The 15,285-nt window shown below is 42.3% G+C and overlaps 1 protein-coding gene across 1 annotated transcript in view; it reads left to right on the top strand.

Annotated features, from left to right (window-relative positions):
- CFAP206 (cilia and flagella associated protein 206) overlaps window positions 1-15,001 on the top strand; it is a 65,235-nt gene extending 50,234 nt beyond the window's left edge. The window contains exons 11-13 of the mRNA XM_077487281.1: window positions 160-353; window positions 3,671-3,802; window positions 12,147-15,001. Of these exons, the coding sequence (XP_077343407.1) occupies window positions 160-353; window positions 3,671-3,802; window positions 12,147-12,380 (560 nt within the window). The 3' untranslated portion in view covers window positions 12,381-15,001. The remainder of the gene's footprint in view (window positions 1-159; window positions 354-3,670; window positions 3,803-12,146) is intronic.
- The last annotated feature ends 284 nt before the right edge of the window (window positions 15,002-15,285 follow it).

The following is a 15,285-nucleotide window of genomic DNA, read 5'->3' as shown; positions in this document are numbered from 1 at the left end:
TAAACGGCCATTAAAAAGGCGGCGTTATATATTTTATTATTCATTTACTTGCGTAAATGTGTTTGTGTGTAGTTGATTTAAATTTTACAATCGATGTATGTTTGCCATTGCATTATTCATATTTGCTGTTGCATTACTCATACATTTATTTTTTAACAGGAAACTCAAACATTGGCATTCTGAAGCACAGAGAAAGTTATTATATTTTCAGCTCCAAGGAAGCTGCTTCCATGTTTGCTCGAGATCCAGATCACTATATCAGTTTAATTGGAGAGAAAGCAAAACAGTGTGCAGAGCTCATACAGTTATTGGAGCTGCACCAGCAGTTTGCATCCATCACACCCTATTCCCAGGTAAAGAAATGGTAGTATCAGGTCATAATCTGTGCTATACAACAGCACAACCATTACAAATGATATACAGCACATGCCTAAACATACTCAAGGTTGTTACATACTTTTATACATTATTCTAGCAATTTTTACACTATTTTTGATATTTAATGCCGCCTACACACAATCAGATTTTCCAGCAGACAATTCGATCATGTGTGGGCTCCAGCGGACTTTTTTTCCCCAAAAGTCCGGCGGACCTAGAAATAAACATGTTTCAAAACCATTCGTCTGTGTGCTAGTCCGACGGACCAAATATAACGCAAAGGCAGGTATTGGCTACTGGCTATTAAACTTCCTTGTTTAGTCCCGTTTACGTTATCACGTTCAAAACTAACGGACTTTCGAATGGACTTAGTCCGGTCATGTGTGGCCAAGTCTGTTTCGTTTCAGAAAGTCCGTCGGACCTCCGCCAAAAGTCAGTCGGGAAGACCGTCGGAAACTAGTCCGTTGAAAAGTCTGGTCGTGTGTAAGTGGCATAAGTCTTATGTGTTACGGAAAACCGCACCAGTAAACCTCAAGACTAATATTTAATCAGCAGGAATCCCTTTTATAGGAAGCTTCCTATGGGGACACCGTTCAGACATGGATCCCCAACCCGGCCCCATCCCCACTCTCCCTTGATTGGCTAGTTGACTTTGATTGACAGCAGCGGGAGTCAGTGGCACCACTGCTGTGTCTCAGCCAGTCAGGAAGGAGAATCTCAGACGGCTAAGACATTTGTGGACATCACAGGACAGAGGGGCCTTAGGTAAGTATTAGGGGGGCTGAGGGGGGCTGCTGCACACAGAAAGCTTTTTATCCTAGTGCATTAAGATAAAAAACCTTCTGCCTTTAATACCTCATTAAATGTGTAATGTCTGGTGATTCTGGAATGTATGTCCTTTCTTCACTGCAGAACTGCCCTGTCCTCTTCCTGCTGCTACAGCTTTGGGTCACCGGACTTAGATGCACTAAAGATGATCTGACGGGGACACCCCCACTCGCCCTTTTGCCCTCTCCTCCGAGGAGAAGGAGCAAAGTCTTTCACTGATTACACTGCCTGTAATATAACATGATCTATGAATGTGGGAGAGAATCCTGTGACTGGGCGGACTCTCATGCTTTGGTGCTGGGATGAATTAACTCCCATGTCCATGCAATTTACTTCATCCCAGGCTGGCCAATAACTGAAGTCGCCTAACCTGGAATATGATGGACTCAGGACTCAGTATTTGCATACAGCCTGTCTGCATTACAGTAATAAATGGGATTCAGTTGGGCTCTAGAATGAAAAAAAATAAGGCTTTGACTTAAAAAAAAAATATCTATCTATCTATATATATATATATATATATATATATATATATATATATATATATATATATATATATATATATATATATATATTGTTTTGTTCTTATTTAGCTCCTCCAATCCCATCACCTACATAAGAGGGAGTATGGCTGGGGTGTATGTGGTACGTTCTTGACAGTCAAAGGTGTTAAGCAATCAGTCAACCCAAACCATATATCAAGAAAGGGTCAGTATTGTCAATGCAAACAATACAATACAAGCACAAACTTTGGGAAATACAGTGCCCTGAAAAACTCTTTATAGCGAGATCTGGGTTAAAAAAAAAAAGTAGTTTTGCCTTTTAAGAAATGAAAAAAAAAAATCATCCCAGTCGTATTGCAGAAGTGACGTCGGACGTCGCTCCGTTACTCCAAGGCCATAGAACCGAGTAGGGGCTAGCTTGCCCTCACTTGGCTTCCTGCCCAGCCACACAAAGGATTGGCTCCGGGCTTACTGAATGATCCGATAAGTCCAGAGACAACCGGGAAGTGGTGGGGGGGGAACCTCTCTCACCACCGGGACCACTTTTATCGGAAAAAGGATCGCCCACTGTATAAAAAAATACCAGGGTTATGACAGCTAGCTGCTGCCGTACCACAGTATATAACATTAAAGTAATGACGTACAATATCTCTATCAGTTTAAAACAAGTAAATAAAGTTTACCTTGCTACCTATTTACTAAGGCTAGTAGCATACATCTGAGGAATAGGTAATGAAAGAGTAAGGTTCCGCTTTAAATAAAGCACAGAGTCCAGGGGTAAGGATAGGTCTGGAGTAAGAAACTCACTCATTGCGCCTCCAACTCAAGTCACACTGTGCAAGCACCAATCTAAAATGCCGTGGCTGGAGCAGCAACATCGATCGCCCCGCAGGCCACACTATCTGTACTATTTTCCATGGACACTTACAATGTGTGACTTGGTTTGGAAGCTGTATACTACAGCGTTTACTCTATGGTTCCAGGGACAGGCCCCAGGAAACGGGGACAAATGGTAACCCTTGATTACGTTGGATGTTTCAGAATTACTTTGGAGCTTTCATTTTAGGTTAACATGTATTTAAGCACTTAGCACCCACCGGCCTGCACTGTACTGCAGACGAGCAGCCGCTGTAGGCAAAGTGACAAACCCTTACATTGATGCCTACTTCCGGGTTTAGGGCGTGCATGTGATTGTACACAGCGAGAGCCTGTCAGCAAGCACCGGCCAATGATTCACGGCCGGGACCTGCTGATCAGCTGTGTGCAAGTACAGCACAGAGCTCTTGTACAAAGGGAGTGATCTGTCAGTTTTCATGCATTGCTGCTAAGAATTTTGTATTTTTTTTTAAACAGGTTTACAGTGTCTTGTGGAAAGTATAAAATCATAATTTCCTCTAATTGTTCAGAAAATATATGGTTTAGAGAATCATGCATGATCTTTAATGTATTTATCAACAATTTTATTAGTGCCTTTTATGCCCTGTACACACGATAGGATTTTCCGACAACAAAATCCATGGATTTTTTTCCGAAGGATGTTGGCTCAAACTTGTCTTGCATACACACGGTCACACAAATGTTGTCGGAAATTCCGAACTTCAAGATTGCGGTGACGTACAACACATATGACGAGCCAAGAAAAGTGAAGATCAATAGCCAGTGCGGCTCTTCTGCTTGATTCTGAGCATGCGTGGACTTTTGTGCGTCGGAATTGTGTACACACGCTCGGAAGTTTTGTTGTCGGAAAATTTGAGAACCTGCTCTCAAACATTTGTTGGCGGAAATTCCGACAACAAATGTTCTATGGAGCATACACATGGTCGGACTTTCCAACAACAAGCTCACATCCAACATTTGTTGTCGGAAAATCCTATTGTGTGTACAGGGCATAAGAATAACAATTGGCCAGTTAGCTACTAGCCATGCATGCTTTCTAATGGTATTACTTTTTTTTACTTCAGGTTCAAGCTACTGAAAAACTAATCACTAAATGTAATAGTGGCACCCAGACTGATACACACTTCATGGAAAGCAACATTGTCAAATCATATGAGTGGAATGAATGGGAGCTGCGCAGGAAAGCAATTAAACTGGTTTGTATTGATTATTAAAGCAGAATTAAACAAATTGCTCGAAGGACCGATATTTTGGAAGAAGACATTTTCTTTGTCTCTTCTGGCAAAAAAACTCCTTTGCTTTTGTACCAGCCAAAAGTGTTTTAAACGAATACTCTGTACACACGGTCACACATTCCGACCACAAAATCCATCTGATTTTTTACGACGGATTTTGGCCGAAACTAGTCTTGCATACACACGGTCGCACAAAGTTGTCGGAAAATCCGAACGTTTGGAATAAGGTGATGTACAAAACGTACGACGGGACTGCGTAGAGGCCAGTAGCCAATAGCTTTTGTCTCCATTTTTTTTTTGAGCATGCGTGCCACTTTGTGCATTGGAATTCTCTCCACACGATCGGAAAAAGTCAGATCGGATTTTGTTGACGGAAAATTTTAGATCCAGCTCTCAAACTTTCTCTTCCGATAGAGCCCACACACGATTAGATTTTTCAACAACAAAATCGGAATATTTCCGTTGGAATTTCCGACCGTGTATATGGGGCATAACACTACCTGCTGCACATGTGCAGTGAGGTGTGTACTCGCAATATCTATCAGATTTTGAAGAGTAGAGCCAAGTGCCAGGATGCGGAGGAGGTGTTTAAGTTCTGGACACCCTATGGCCAGTGTGAAAACGTCCCTCAGTGGAATCTTCATTTATTAAATAGATCCTAAAATGTTCTCCAGACAGATAGTCAGCTAGGGGAACTCCGAATTGAGTGCTGTGTCTGATGAACTTCCGTGGAAGAATGGAAATAACAAAATAGATATTTTCTGATAAAGGAAAATAAGTTCTAATAAAGAAATCAACCCTCACAGAATAATGCCTTGTACAGATGGTCGGACTTTCAGACGAAAAATGTGTGATCAGATGTGTTGTTGTCGGAAAATCTGATCGTGTGTGGGCTCCATCTGACTTTTTCCATCGGAATTTCCGACACACAAAGTTGGGGAGCTGGATCTAAAATTTTCCGACAAAAAAATCTGATCATTTAAAATCTGATCGTGTGTAGAAAATTCAGACGGACAAAGTGCCACGCATGCTCAGAATAAATTACCAGACTAAAGCTATTGGCTACTGGCCCGTTTATAGTCCCATTGTACGTCACCGCGTTCTGAACGATTGGATTTTTCGACAACTTTGTGCGACCGTGTGTATGCAACACAAGTTTGGGCCAAAATCCGTCGGAAAAAATCCAACGGATTTTGTTGTTGGAATGTCCGACCGTGTGTACAGGGCATACGAAGGAAAATTCAATTGCAGGGATCATGAAATATTCTTGAGTTGAGTCCTGCATGGCATATTGTATACACTATATGAGACCTCTATGGCAGTCAGGTGTAAAGAAAAATGCATTTTTTTAGGAAATGATTTTGGATAGAGTAAGGGAGGGTTGTAACCCCTGTCAGATTTTTTTTCGCCATCTGTGTACAATTGGGGAGATTTCCCTTCACTTCCTCTCCCATAGCCGAACGGGAAGTGAGAGGAAATCCCTACAAATTAAAGGAATTCTTTGGGGACGCCCAGTGTCCCCATTGGAAGATTTCCCCTCTATTACTTTTCTGGGGACAAAGGATTTTCTTTTAATTTCAATGATAATGGTAAACAAGGCAAATAGAGAGGATGAATCTCCATAATGGGGACACAGACAGCAATAAAAACCGACAAGTGTTCTAATCCCTCTGAACTCTATCCAAAACTAAACAAAAAAAAAGTTTTGCCTCTAGTTATCCTTTAACTACTTAACCACTTCCCGACCAGCGCACGACGATGTACGTCGACAGAATGGCACGGGCAGGCATATTGGCGTACATGTACGTCCAATATTCGTTGCCGCCATGCCATCGGGAGCGCGCCGCCGGCGGCGCGCTCCCGCGCTGGTCGGGACCCCCGTGAGTCCGGTCGCGGGACCCGCGGACTCGATCGCCGCGGGCATCCCCGCGATCGTCTCACGGAGCGGCCGAATGGAGGAAATGCTGTATAAACAACATTTTCCCATTCTGCCTAGCAACTAGTGACGCTGATCTCTGCTCCATGTGATTGGAGCAGAGATCAGTGTACACTAAATGACAGCCCAACCCCCCCACAGTTAGTAACACACCCCTAGGAACACTTAACCCCTACACTGCCACCCACTGGTTAACCCTTTCACTGCCAGTGTCATTTACACAGGAATCACTGCATTTATATAGCAGTGATTACTGTATAAATGACAATGGTCCCAAAAATGTGTCAAAAATGTCCGATGGGTCCCCCACAATGTCGCAGTCACAATAAAAATCGCAGATCGCCGCCATTACTAGTAAAAAAAAAAAAAAAAAAAAAAAATTATTAATAAAAATGCTATAAAACTATCCCTATTTTGTAAACGCTATAACTTTTGCGCAAACCAATCAATAATCGCTTATTGCGATTTTTTTTTACCAAAAATATGTAGAAGAATACGTATCGGCCTAAACTGAGGGAAAAAAATGTTTTTTTATATATTTTTGGGGGATATTTATTACAAAAAGTAAAAAATAATGCGTTTTTTTCAAAATTATCGCTCTATTTTTGTTTATAGCGCAAAAAATAAAAACCGCAGGGGTGATCAAATACCACCAAAAGAAAGCTCTATTTGTGGGAAAAAAAGGACGTTAATTTTGTTTGGGAGCCACGTCGCACGACCGCGCAATTGTCAGTTAAAGCGACGCCGTGCCGAATCGCAAAAAGTGGTCTGGTCTTTGACCAGCAAATTGGTCCGGTCTGAAAGTGGTTAAAGACCAACTGCTGCACTTGTAATGTGGCAGGTTGGTTCTCCTGGGCGAATAACGGTCATTGTACGTCGACCACTTTAAGACCTCTAGGGGGGGCATACGATGTCCGCCGGCCACCCCTGATCGCTCCTGAGAGAGACGTAATGGGGATCTGTCAATGATGTAAACAGACAAATCCCCATTTTGTCAGGGGAGGAGAGACAGATCTGCTGTTTCTAGAGATTAGGAACAGTGATCTGTCTCCTTCAGTCACTGCACTCCCCCCACAGTTAGAAACACCTTCCTAGGGAACACTTAACCCTTTGATCGCCCCCTAGTGTTAACCCCTTCCCCCCAGTGAAATTTTTACAGTAATCAGTGGCTATTTTTAGCACTGATCGCTGTATAAATGTCAATGGTACCAAAAAAGTGTCAAAGGTGTCCGATCTGTCCTGTAATGTTGCAGCCCCGCTAAAAATCGCTGATCACCACCATTACTAGTTAAAAAAAAAAAAAACAATAATAAAAATGCCATAAATCAATCCCCTATTTTGTAGACGCTATAACTTTTGGGCAAACCAATCAATATATGCTTATTGCGATTTATTTATTTTTTACCAAAAATATGTAGAAAAATACATATTGGCCTAAACTGATGAAGAAATTTTGTTTTTTTACATTTTTTGGGGGGATATTTATTATAGCAAAAAGTAAAAAATATAGTTTTTTTCAAAATTGTCAGTCTTTTTTTTTGTTTATAAGAAAAAAAAACATAAAACGCAGAGGTGATCAAATACCACCAAAAGAAAGCTCTATTTGTGGGGGGGGGGGGGGGGGGAGGGACATACATTTTGTTTGGGTGCAACATCGCATGACCACGCAATTGTCGGTTAAAGCGACGCAGTGCCACATCGCAAAAAATGGCCTGGTCATTAAGGGGGCAAATCCTTCTGGTTCTTAAGTGGTTAATCGTGATAGGTAAAGTATTATAATTTTTCTAGAACAGGGGTCTCCAAACTTTCTGAACAAAGGGCCAGTTTACTGTCCTTTAGACTTTGAGGGGGCTAGTCTGTGGCCAATAGACTGTGAATAGAAAATGCCATGTGTCAGTAGGAGTAAAAAAATGAACCATCATTGGCATTAGGTATTAGTCCTTGTTCCTGGATTGGACTTGGGTCAAAGCAATAACTCTTCCGATTCCGATTCCGTAACATGGCTGGTTGACGAACGGCTGTTCAGAAACAAAATGAAAAGCGCAAAATGAAAAGCACGAATCTACAGTCACCAAACTTCTACTAACACGGAATTAGCAGAAGGAGCCCAAAGGGTGGAACTAAAGAGCTGAAAAACCACATAGTATGGCCCTACGTTCGTGTTTGTTGGCAGACAATTGTGTGCCGTTTGTATACAGTTTGGGGCCAATGCCCTTCGGACAAAATTCCAAGGTTTTGTCTGCGAAAAATCCAACCGTGTGTACGAGGTTTAACTATAACAAAAAGTTTAGATGTTTGGGCACTAAAATTTTTTAGTAAGAATCTTTTAAGCATTTCATAATCAGGAAACTAGGAACCCTAGTGTGGACGTAGTTGTCAGTACTGTAACAGAGACTCAAATCTTTGGGAAGCTTAATAATAAGGTGATGTTTATCGACCGTTTAGGTCAGTGATGGCGAACCTTGGCACTCCAGATGTTTTGGAACTACATTTCCCATGATGCTCATGCACTCTGCGGTGTAGCGGAGCATCATGGGAAATGTAGTTCCAAAACATCTGGGGTGCCAAGGTTCGCCATCACTGGTTTAGGTCGATAATTTCCTCCTGAAAAAAGACAGGTTTTAGAAGTGATAGGCACCACTAGAGTGCAGTGTTCTTAAAGTATACATGAATCCTTACCTTTTAAATCAGCCACTTCAGTTTAAAATAAAAATGAAAGGAAAAACTTTGTGTAAATATAAAAAAAAGATGAATACCTTTTATTTATTTTTTTAAAGCGATTACTTTGTTACTTTGTTATTAGCTGCTGAAGGGGCTTGGAGAGGTAAGGGATGGAGAAACATCAACACACTAAACCTTCAGTGAATGGCTTGGCAGGGGGGGGGTCAGCACAAGTCTTGGCCATTGGAGGGCAGGAAGGCTGTTCTCCCAGTGCAGCCAGAAAACTGACTATGCTGATATGGATGTGCTTCTGTGCCTAGTGTGGTCAGTTTGAAATGGGAAAGCAGGGGGGCTGGCAGGATCACCAGGTATTTCACACAAAGGAAGCAATAGAACAAGGAAACAAGATTTAAAGAACATGTAAACCCAACATTTCATATTCCTGATATGTGCCTGCTGTACCATGTATGAAAAGGCATCATCATGTTCTCTTTGTATTGCTTCCTTTGTGTAAAATCCCAGGTGTTCCTTCCAGTCCTTCTGCTTTCCTTTTAAAAACTGCCCACACTAGCCTGCTCTCCTCCAATGATCCTGACACACACCCCCTGCACAGCTTTTTGCTGGGAAGCTCAGTGTACTGCTGTTTCTCCTCCCAGCTCTTATGCAGCTGAGAACGGAGGGTATGTGATCACTTTTAAAAGCGGGGAAGAATTTTTTTGTTTTGTTTTTTTATCTACCGTATATGCCGGTGTATAAGACGACCGGGCATATAAGACGACCCCCTAATCTTACTGTTAATCTTACATTTTTTTCTTGTACTTACCGTATAAGACGACCCCCTTCCAAGGCTTCCGACGCTTGATATTCCGTCCTTCTTGCTGGAGCAGGAGCTGGCGCCATATCCTTCCTCCTGCTTTTGCTGGAACCAATCACAGCGAGCGATGTATTCTATTAATGAAAGCCAATCCGAGCAGGCTACAGAGTAGCCTGCTCGGATTGGCAGAGGTTGTTGCTCCAATCCGAGCAGGCTCTGTATTCATTTGAATACATCGCTCGCTGGGATTGGCTCAGCGGTATATACTGTATGTAGCCGAAGCTACATACAGTATTACCGAACCCTCAGCAGGCATCGGAGGGGCTGATCCGGCGTATAAGAGGACCCCCGATTTTCGGCCAGTTTTTTTAAGTGTAAAAGGTCGTCTTATACGCCGGCAAATACGGTATACACAAATGTTTTGCCTTTCATTGCTATTTTAAACTAAATGGGTTATTTTACAAGGCGAGGGATTACATATACTTTAAAATCAATAAACCCTAAAGTAAGAGAGAGAAGATTCTAGTTAATCAGAATTAAAGGATGTGAGCCATTGTCACATGGTTTCACATAATAAAGTCACTGTGACAGGAGGGCCGAGAGTTGTTCCAGTTAACTCAATTTGGGATTTAAACATGGACTCTAAAGCTAGGTATACAAGTATAGAAATGTGTCCAGTTCAGCAGGAACTGGCCAAATTTCGATCTGTGTGTAGCCCTCTCTGCTCTGTAGAACAGTTCTGCTGGAAACCCAGCGCTCGATCAGCCGATGCAACCAATAGCTGCAGTGCCAAATAGTGTATTCTTATGGGGGAGGGGAGCCCCCACTGTAACAATACAATAGTGCAGAGATGGATATTCCTGCATCCACATCACTTGTGTGGATGTAAGTTGTTTTGTTTTTTTTCGTTCAGACCGATGGTTGAACAAAAAAAGAAAGTTCAATTCAATTTGTAGCCGGCTTAACTGAACATCAGTAAAGTCCCTAAATGGGATACACATAATCCACTAAGGTCATAAGGTGATGAGAAATGTATTAAAGTATGGTTGGGTGTGCATTGTCAACCAGATTAGACGGAACAATGAACATATCCTTCATGACCAAATTAAAAATAAATTCCACAGGAAAAGCTCTGTTATATCTGAACAGTAGTCAGAAATGATAGGAGCCTCAGGTATACTTAAGGGTTGAGTGCAAACTGGTTTGGAGGTATTTGCTGACAAAGAGGTAGCAGTGGAAAAGACTGAATAGTTAATCTCACACAAATTGACAGAATGTGGAGATTAGAAAAGTGAAAAATCCAGCACAGATTGTAAATTCAGGTAGTGCCAAAAAAGCTGCCAAAGAAGCTGAACTTCTTAACTGAGATTGTTGCTTCAAGTCTTACAAGCGGGGGAATCTCTGTTTAACCACACAGTTTTGTTTAGACCTTGCTAAGTCAGGACTCTGTTCAGGCCAGTCAAGTTCCTCCACCCCAAACTTGCTCATCCATGTCTTTATGGACCTTGCTTTGTGCACTGGTGTGCAGTCATATTGGAAGAGGAAGTGGCCATCTCCAAACTGTTCCCACAAAGTTGGGAGCATGAAATTGTCCAAAATGTCTTGGTATGCTGACCCCTTAAGAGTTTCCTTCACTGGAACTAAGTGGCCAAGCCCAACCCCTGAAAAACAATCCCACGCCATATTCCCCCCTCCACTAAATGATTTGGACAAGTGCACAAAGCAAGGTCCATAAAGACATGAATGAGTGAGTTTGGGGTGGAGGAAATTGACTGGCCTGCACAGAGTCTTTACCTCAACCCTATAGAACATATTTGGGATGAATTAAAGCAGAGACTGTGAGCCAGGCCTTCTCATCCAACATTAGTGCCTGACCTCACATATGTGCTTTTGGAATAATGGTCAAACAATCCCATAGACATGCTCCTAAACCTTGTGGACAGCCTTCCCAGAGGTGTTAAGCGTTGTTATAGCTGCAGAGGGTGGGCCAACTCAATATTGAACTCTATGTACTCATGCCTCGTACACACGAGCGGTATTTCCATCAGAAAAAAAACACCCAAGATTTTCCCGCTCGTGTGTACGTGGCACGAGTCCATAGAGTTCAATATTCAGTTAGCCCAAGCTTGCCTTGCATACACACAGTCGCATAAAACTTTGCTGAACTTTCGACCGTCAAGAACGCGGTGATGTACAACACTATGACGAGCCGAGAAAATTAAGTTCAATGCTTCCAAGCATGCGTTGAATCCTTTCTGAGCATGCATAGGAATTTTGCGCAGCGGAATTGGCACAGACGATCGGAATTTCCGATCGGAAACTTCTTCCGACCGAAAAATTCAGAACTTGCTTTCAATCTTTTGCTGACTGGAATTCCGCCAGCAAAAGTCAGATGGAGCATACACACGGTTGCATTTTTGGACCACGAGCGGAATTTCCGCTCGTGTGTACAGGGCATAAGACTTGGATGCCATTAAAGTTCATGTGCGTATAAAGGCAGCTGTCCTAATACTTTTGGCAATATAGTTTGTATTTCTTTCCAGCTGGACCCAGTAATCAAGGTTTCACCCAGCTATATCATGCAAGGTTATTAAAACAACTTGCTAACAAAAGAAATGTGTGTTCATTTACAAGATCTTTACTACTGTGTTTCCTGACTAGTATTGTTTTATTACCAAATATCTGTGTGTGTGTGCCAAGATACATGATCACACAAGCAGTCTTGCAGAACTACTACCGCTATCAGCTGAGAAGCCACACCTCCTCATCTTATCTTCTAGTATACTTTGGGTAGTCCCAGGAGCAGATACAGATATAACTTTTCTGGCTAGAGTTTGGATATCATTTCTTCAAAAACTGTTGTGACCAAACCGTTTCCATTTTTTTTCTTGCAGACCAATTTGCGAAAGAAAGTAACACACTCAATGCAGACTCATAGTAGCCACATGAGAAGAGAGAACTTTTCACAGGTGTATCTTCCAAAGCAAGTGAGCACTCAGACAAAGCAGGACAATTCAAGCAATGTCCCCAAGCCTCAAGTTTTTCTAGCTGGACTTCGTGGATGTGGTTTATTAAAGCCGACAAACATGGTTAAAGTAAATCTAACCAGAGATGTTGAAGAATCCTAAGGCCCCGTTCACATCCGAGTGTTTGTAGCTCAAGGCTTTGAAACAAAAGTACATGAGCTTCTTTTGAGCTACAAGCTTCATGCAATTTGGCGCCAACAGACTTCATTGGGAACACCTGAAAAATGCACATATTGAGGTTGATTTGCTAAAGGCAAATGTACTGTGCACTGCAAGTGCAGCCGCAAGTGCTGTTGCGCTAGATCTGAAGGGAAGCTTTGAAATGAGGGGAAGCTCTGCTGATTGCTATCATCCAATCATTTGCAAGCAAACATGCTGTGTTTTTTATTCTCCTTGGCTGTTCCCCTCAGATCTACAGCAGGTGCACTTGCAGTGCACAGCCTATTTGCCTGCAAAAACATAAAAAAAAAAAATTATATTACGAACGCAAAAAAACCCTGTAAAAATGACCAAAGACACTCACCTCAAATATGAATGTAGCAACTCATGTGATATGTACACTACATTACCAAAAGTATTGGGACACCTGCCTTTATGCGCACATATACTTTAATGGAATCCCAGCCTTATGCCGTGCACACACAATCGGAATTCTCGTCGGAAAAAGCTCTGATGGTTTTCCCGTCAGAATTCCACTCAAACTGTCTTGCCTACACGCGGTCACACCAAATTCTGAATGCCAAAAACGCAGTGATGTACAACATGTACGACGGGACTAGAAAAAGGAAATGCAATACCCAGTAGCCAATAGCTTCCATCTCATAGTTGAATCTGAGCATGCGTGAGTTTTTGCGTGTCGGAATTGCAGACACACGATCAGAATTTCTGATAGAAAGTTTTTCCATCGGGAAAATTGAGAACATGCTGTCAAATTTTTGCTGGTGGGATTTCGGACCAGCTAAATTCCGATGGAGCATACACACGGTCGCATTTTCTGATGAAAAGCTCTCATTGGTCTTTTGCTGGCCGAAATTCTGATCGGGTGTAGGCGGCATAAGTCCGTAGGGTTCAATATTGAGTTGGCCCACACTTTGCAGCTATAACAGCTTCAACTCTTCTGGGAAGGCTGTGCACAAGATTTAGGAGTGTGTTTATGGGAATGTTTGACCATTCTTCCAGAAACAAATTTGTGAGGTCAGGCACAGATGTGGACGAGAAGGCATGGCTTGCAGTCTCCCCTTTAATTTCTCCCAAAGGTAGTCTATCAAGTTGAGGTCGGGACTCTGTGCAGGCCAGTCAAGTTCCTCTACCCCAAACTCGCACATCCATGTCTTTATGGACCTTGATTTGTGTACTGGTCCAAATCATTTGGTGGAGAGGGGGTTATGGTGTGGGGTTGTTTTTCAGGGGTTGGGCATGGCCACTTAGTTCCAGGGAAGGGAACTCTTAAGGTGTCAGCATACCAAGACATTTTGGACAATTTCATGTTCCCAATTTTGTGGGAATAGTTTGGGGATGGCCAGTTCCTTTTCCAACATGACTACGCACCTGTGCAAACACTCCTAAACCTTGTGGACAGCCTTCCCAGAAGAGTTGAAGCTGTTGTAGCTGCAAAGGGTGAGCCAACTCAATATTAAACCCTATGGACTAAGACTGAGATGCCATTAAAGTTCATGTGCGAGTAAAGGAAGGCATCCCAATACTTTTGGTAATATAGTGTATTTCCTATTAGGTCATTATTAGCCACAAATGCTGTGTATTTTCTTGTAAAAGAAGCATAATAACATTGTAACATAGAATTGGTAATTGACTGTCAAAAAGAGTCTGGCTGATTTAGACTACTCTAAAGTGTAGGTCCACCCTACAACTAAAATCCCTGCATCTACAGACATCCACATTCTAAGCCCTTGTACACATGGTCGGACATTCCGACAACCAAATCCGTTGGATTTTGTTCGACGGATTTTGTCCGAAACTGTTGCATACACACGGTCGGACAAAGTTGTCGGAAAATCCGATCGTTCAGAACGTGATGACCTAATTTCGTTACGACTGGACTACGTTCAGGTTAGTAGCCAATAGCTTTGGTCTAGGAATTTGATCTGAGCATGTGTGACACTTTGTCCGATCGGAATTCTCTACACACAATCGGACAAAGTCCGATCGGATCATGTTGTGGGAAAATTTTATAGCCCAGCTGGAAAACTTGGTCTGTCGGATACTCAGACAGAAACAGTCCAATGGAGCCCACACACGGTCGAATTATCCGACAACACGGTTCTATCGGACATTGTCCATTGGAATATCTGACCTTGTGTACAAGGGCTAAGACTAGCCTATTTAGCCCTGTAAAGAAAAAAAATCAGTATGCATACCTTTTCTGAAGCTGCTCTAGTCTGGTCCCCAGTGTCAGAATCTCTGCAGAGGACACAGCCGACAATGGCTGTGAAATTAATGTGGAGTGACGTCGCCCATAGAGTTACTATGGGGCTTCCGTTGTCGGCTGTGCCCTCTGCTTCCGTTGTCGGCTGCAGAAAAGATATGTATACAGATTTTTTTTCTTTACAGGGCTAGATAGGTTAGTATTAGATCATCTATGTCTGTAGATGGAGGGATTTTAGTTTTAGGGTGGACGTCTACTTTAAAATATGCAAAGATAATCTTGGTGACTTTATGCATTAGGAACATGTATTAAACTCCATGCAATATATATTTTAACTACCTATGTGTTTTCTTGTCTACTTGTAGGAGTGTACATATGCTTTCCACATACTGAGTCTGACAATTGATGCATTTTCTTCTTATAAACTACTGTTCTATTGGGGGCAAAGAGGCAGTGGCAGGTTCTCTCATTCCACCACTCATTGATACTTGCTTTTGCCATGCTCCCTGCTTATCCATTCATTGGAGAGACCTCTAAAATACTGTACATGGCGCTTCATAGGGATAGGGGAGAATGTCCTCTTCCTCCCAGGATGCAGTGTCTAGGCCTGAACACTGATATGGG

Source organism: Lithobates pipiens, unplaced genomic scaffold (genome assembly GCF_037356315.1).
Source record: "Lithobates pipiens isolate NorthernLeopardFrog02 unplaced genomic scaffold, aLitPip1_a1.2 Scaffold_18, whole genome shotgun sequence".
Classification (NCBI taxonomy): Eukaryota; Metazoa; Chordata; class Amphibia; order Anura; family Ranidae; genus Lithobates; species Lithobates pipiens.
Note: the sequence above shows the minus strand (reverse complement) of the source record. Positions and strands in the feature narration are given on the sequence as shown.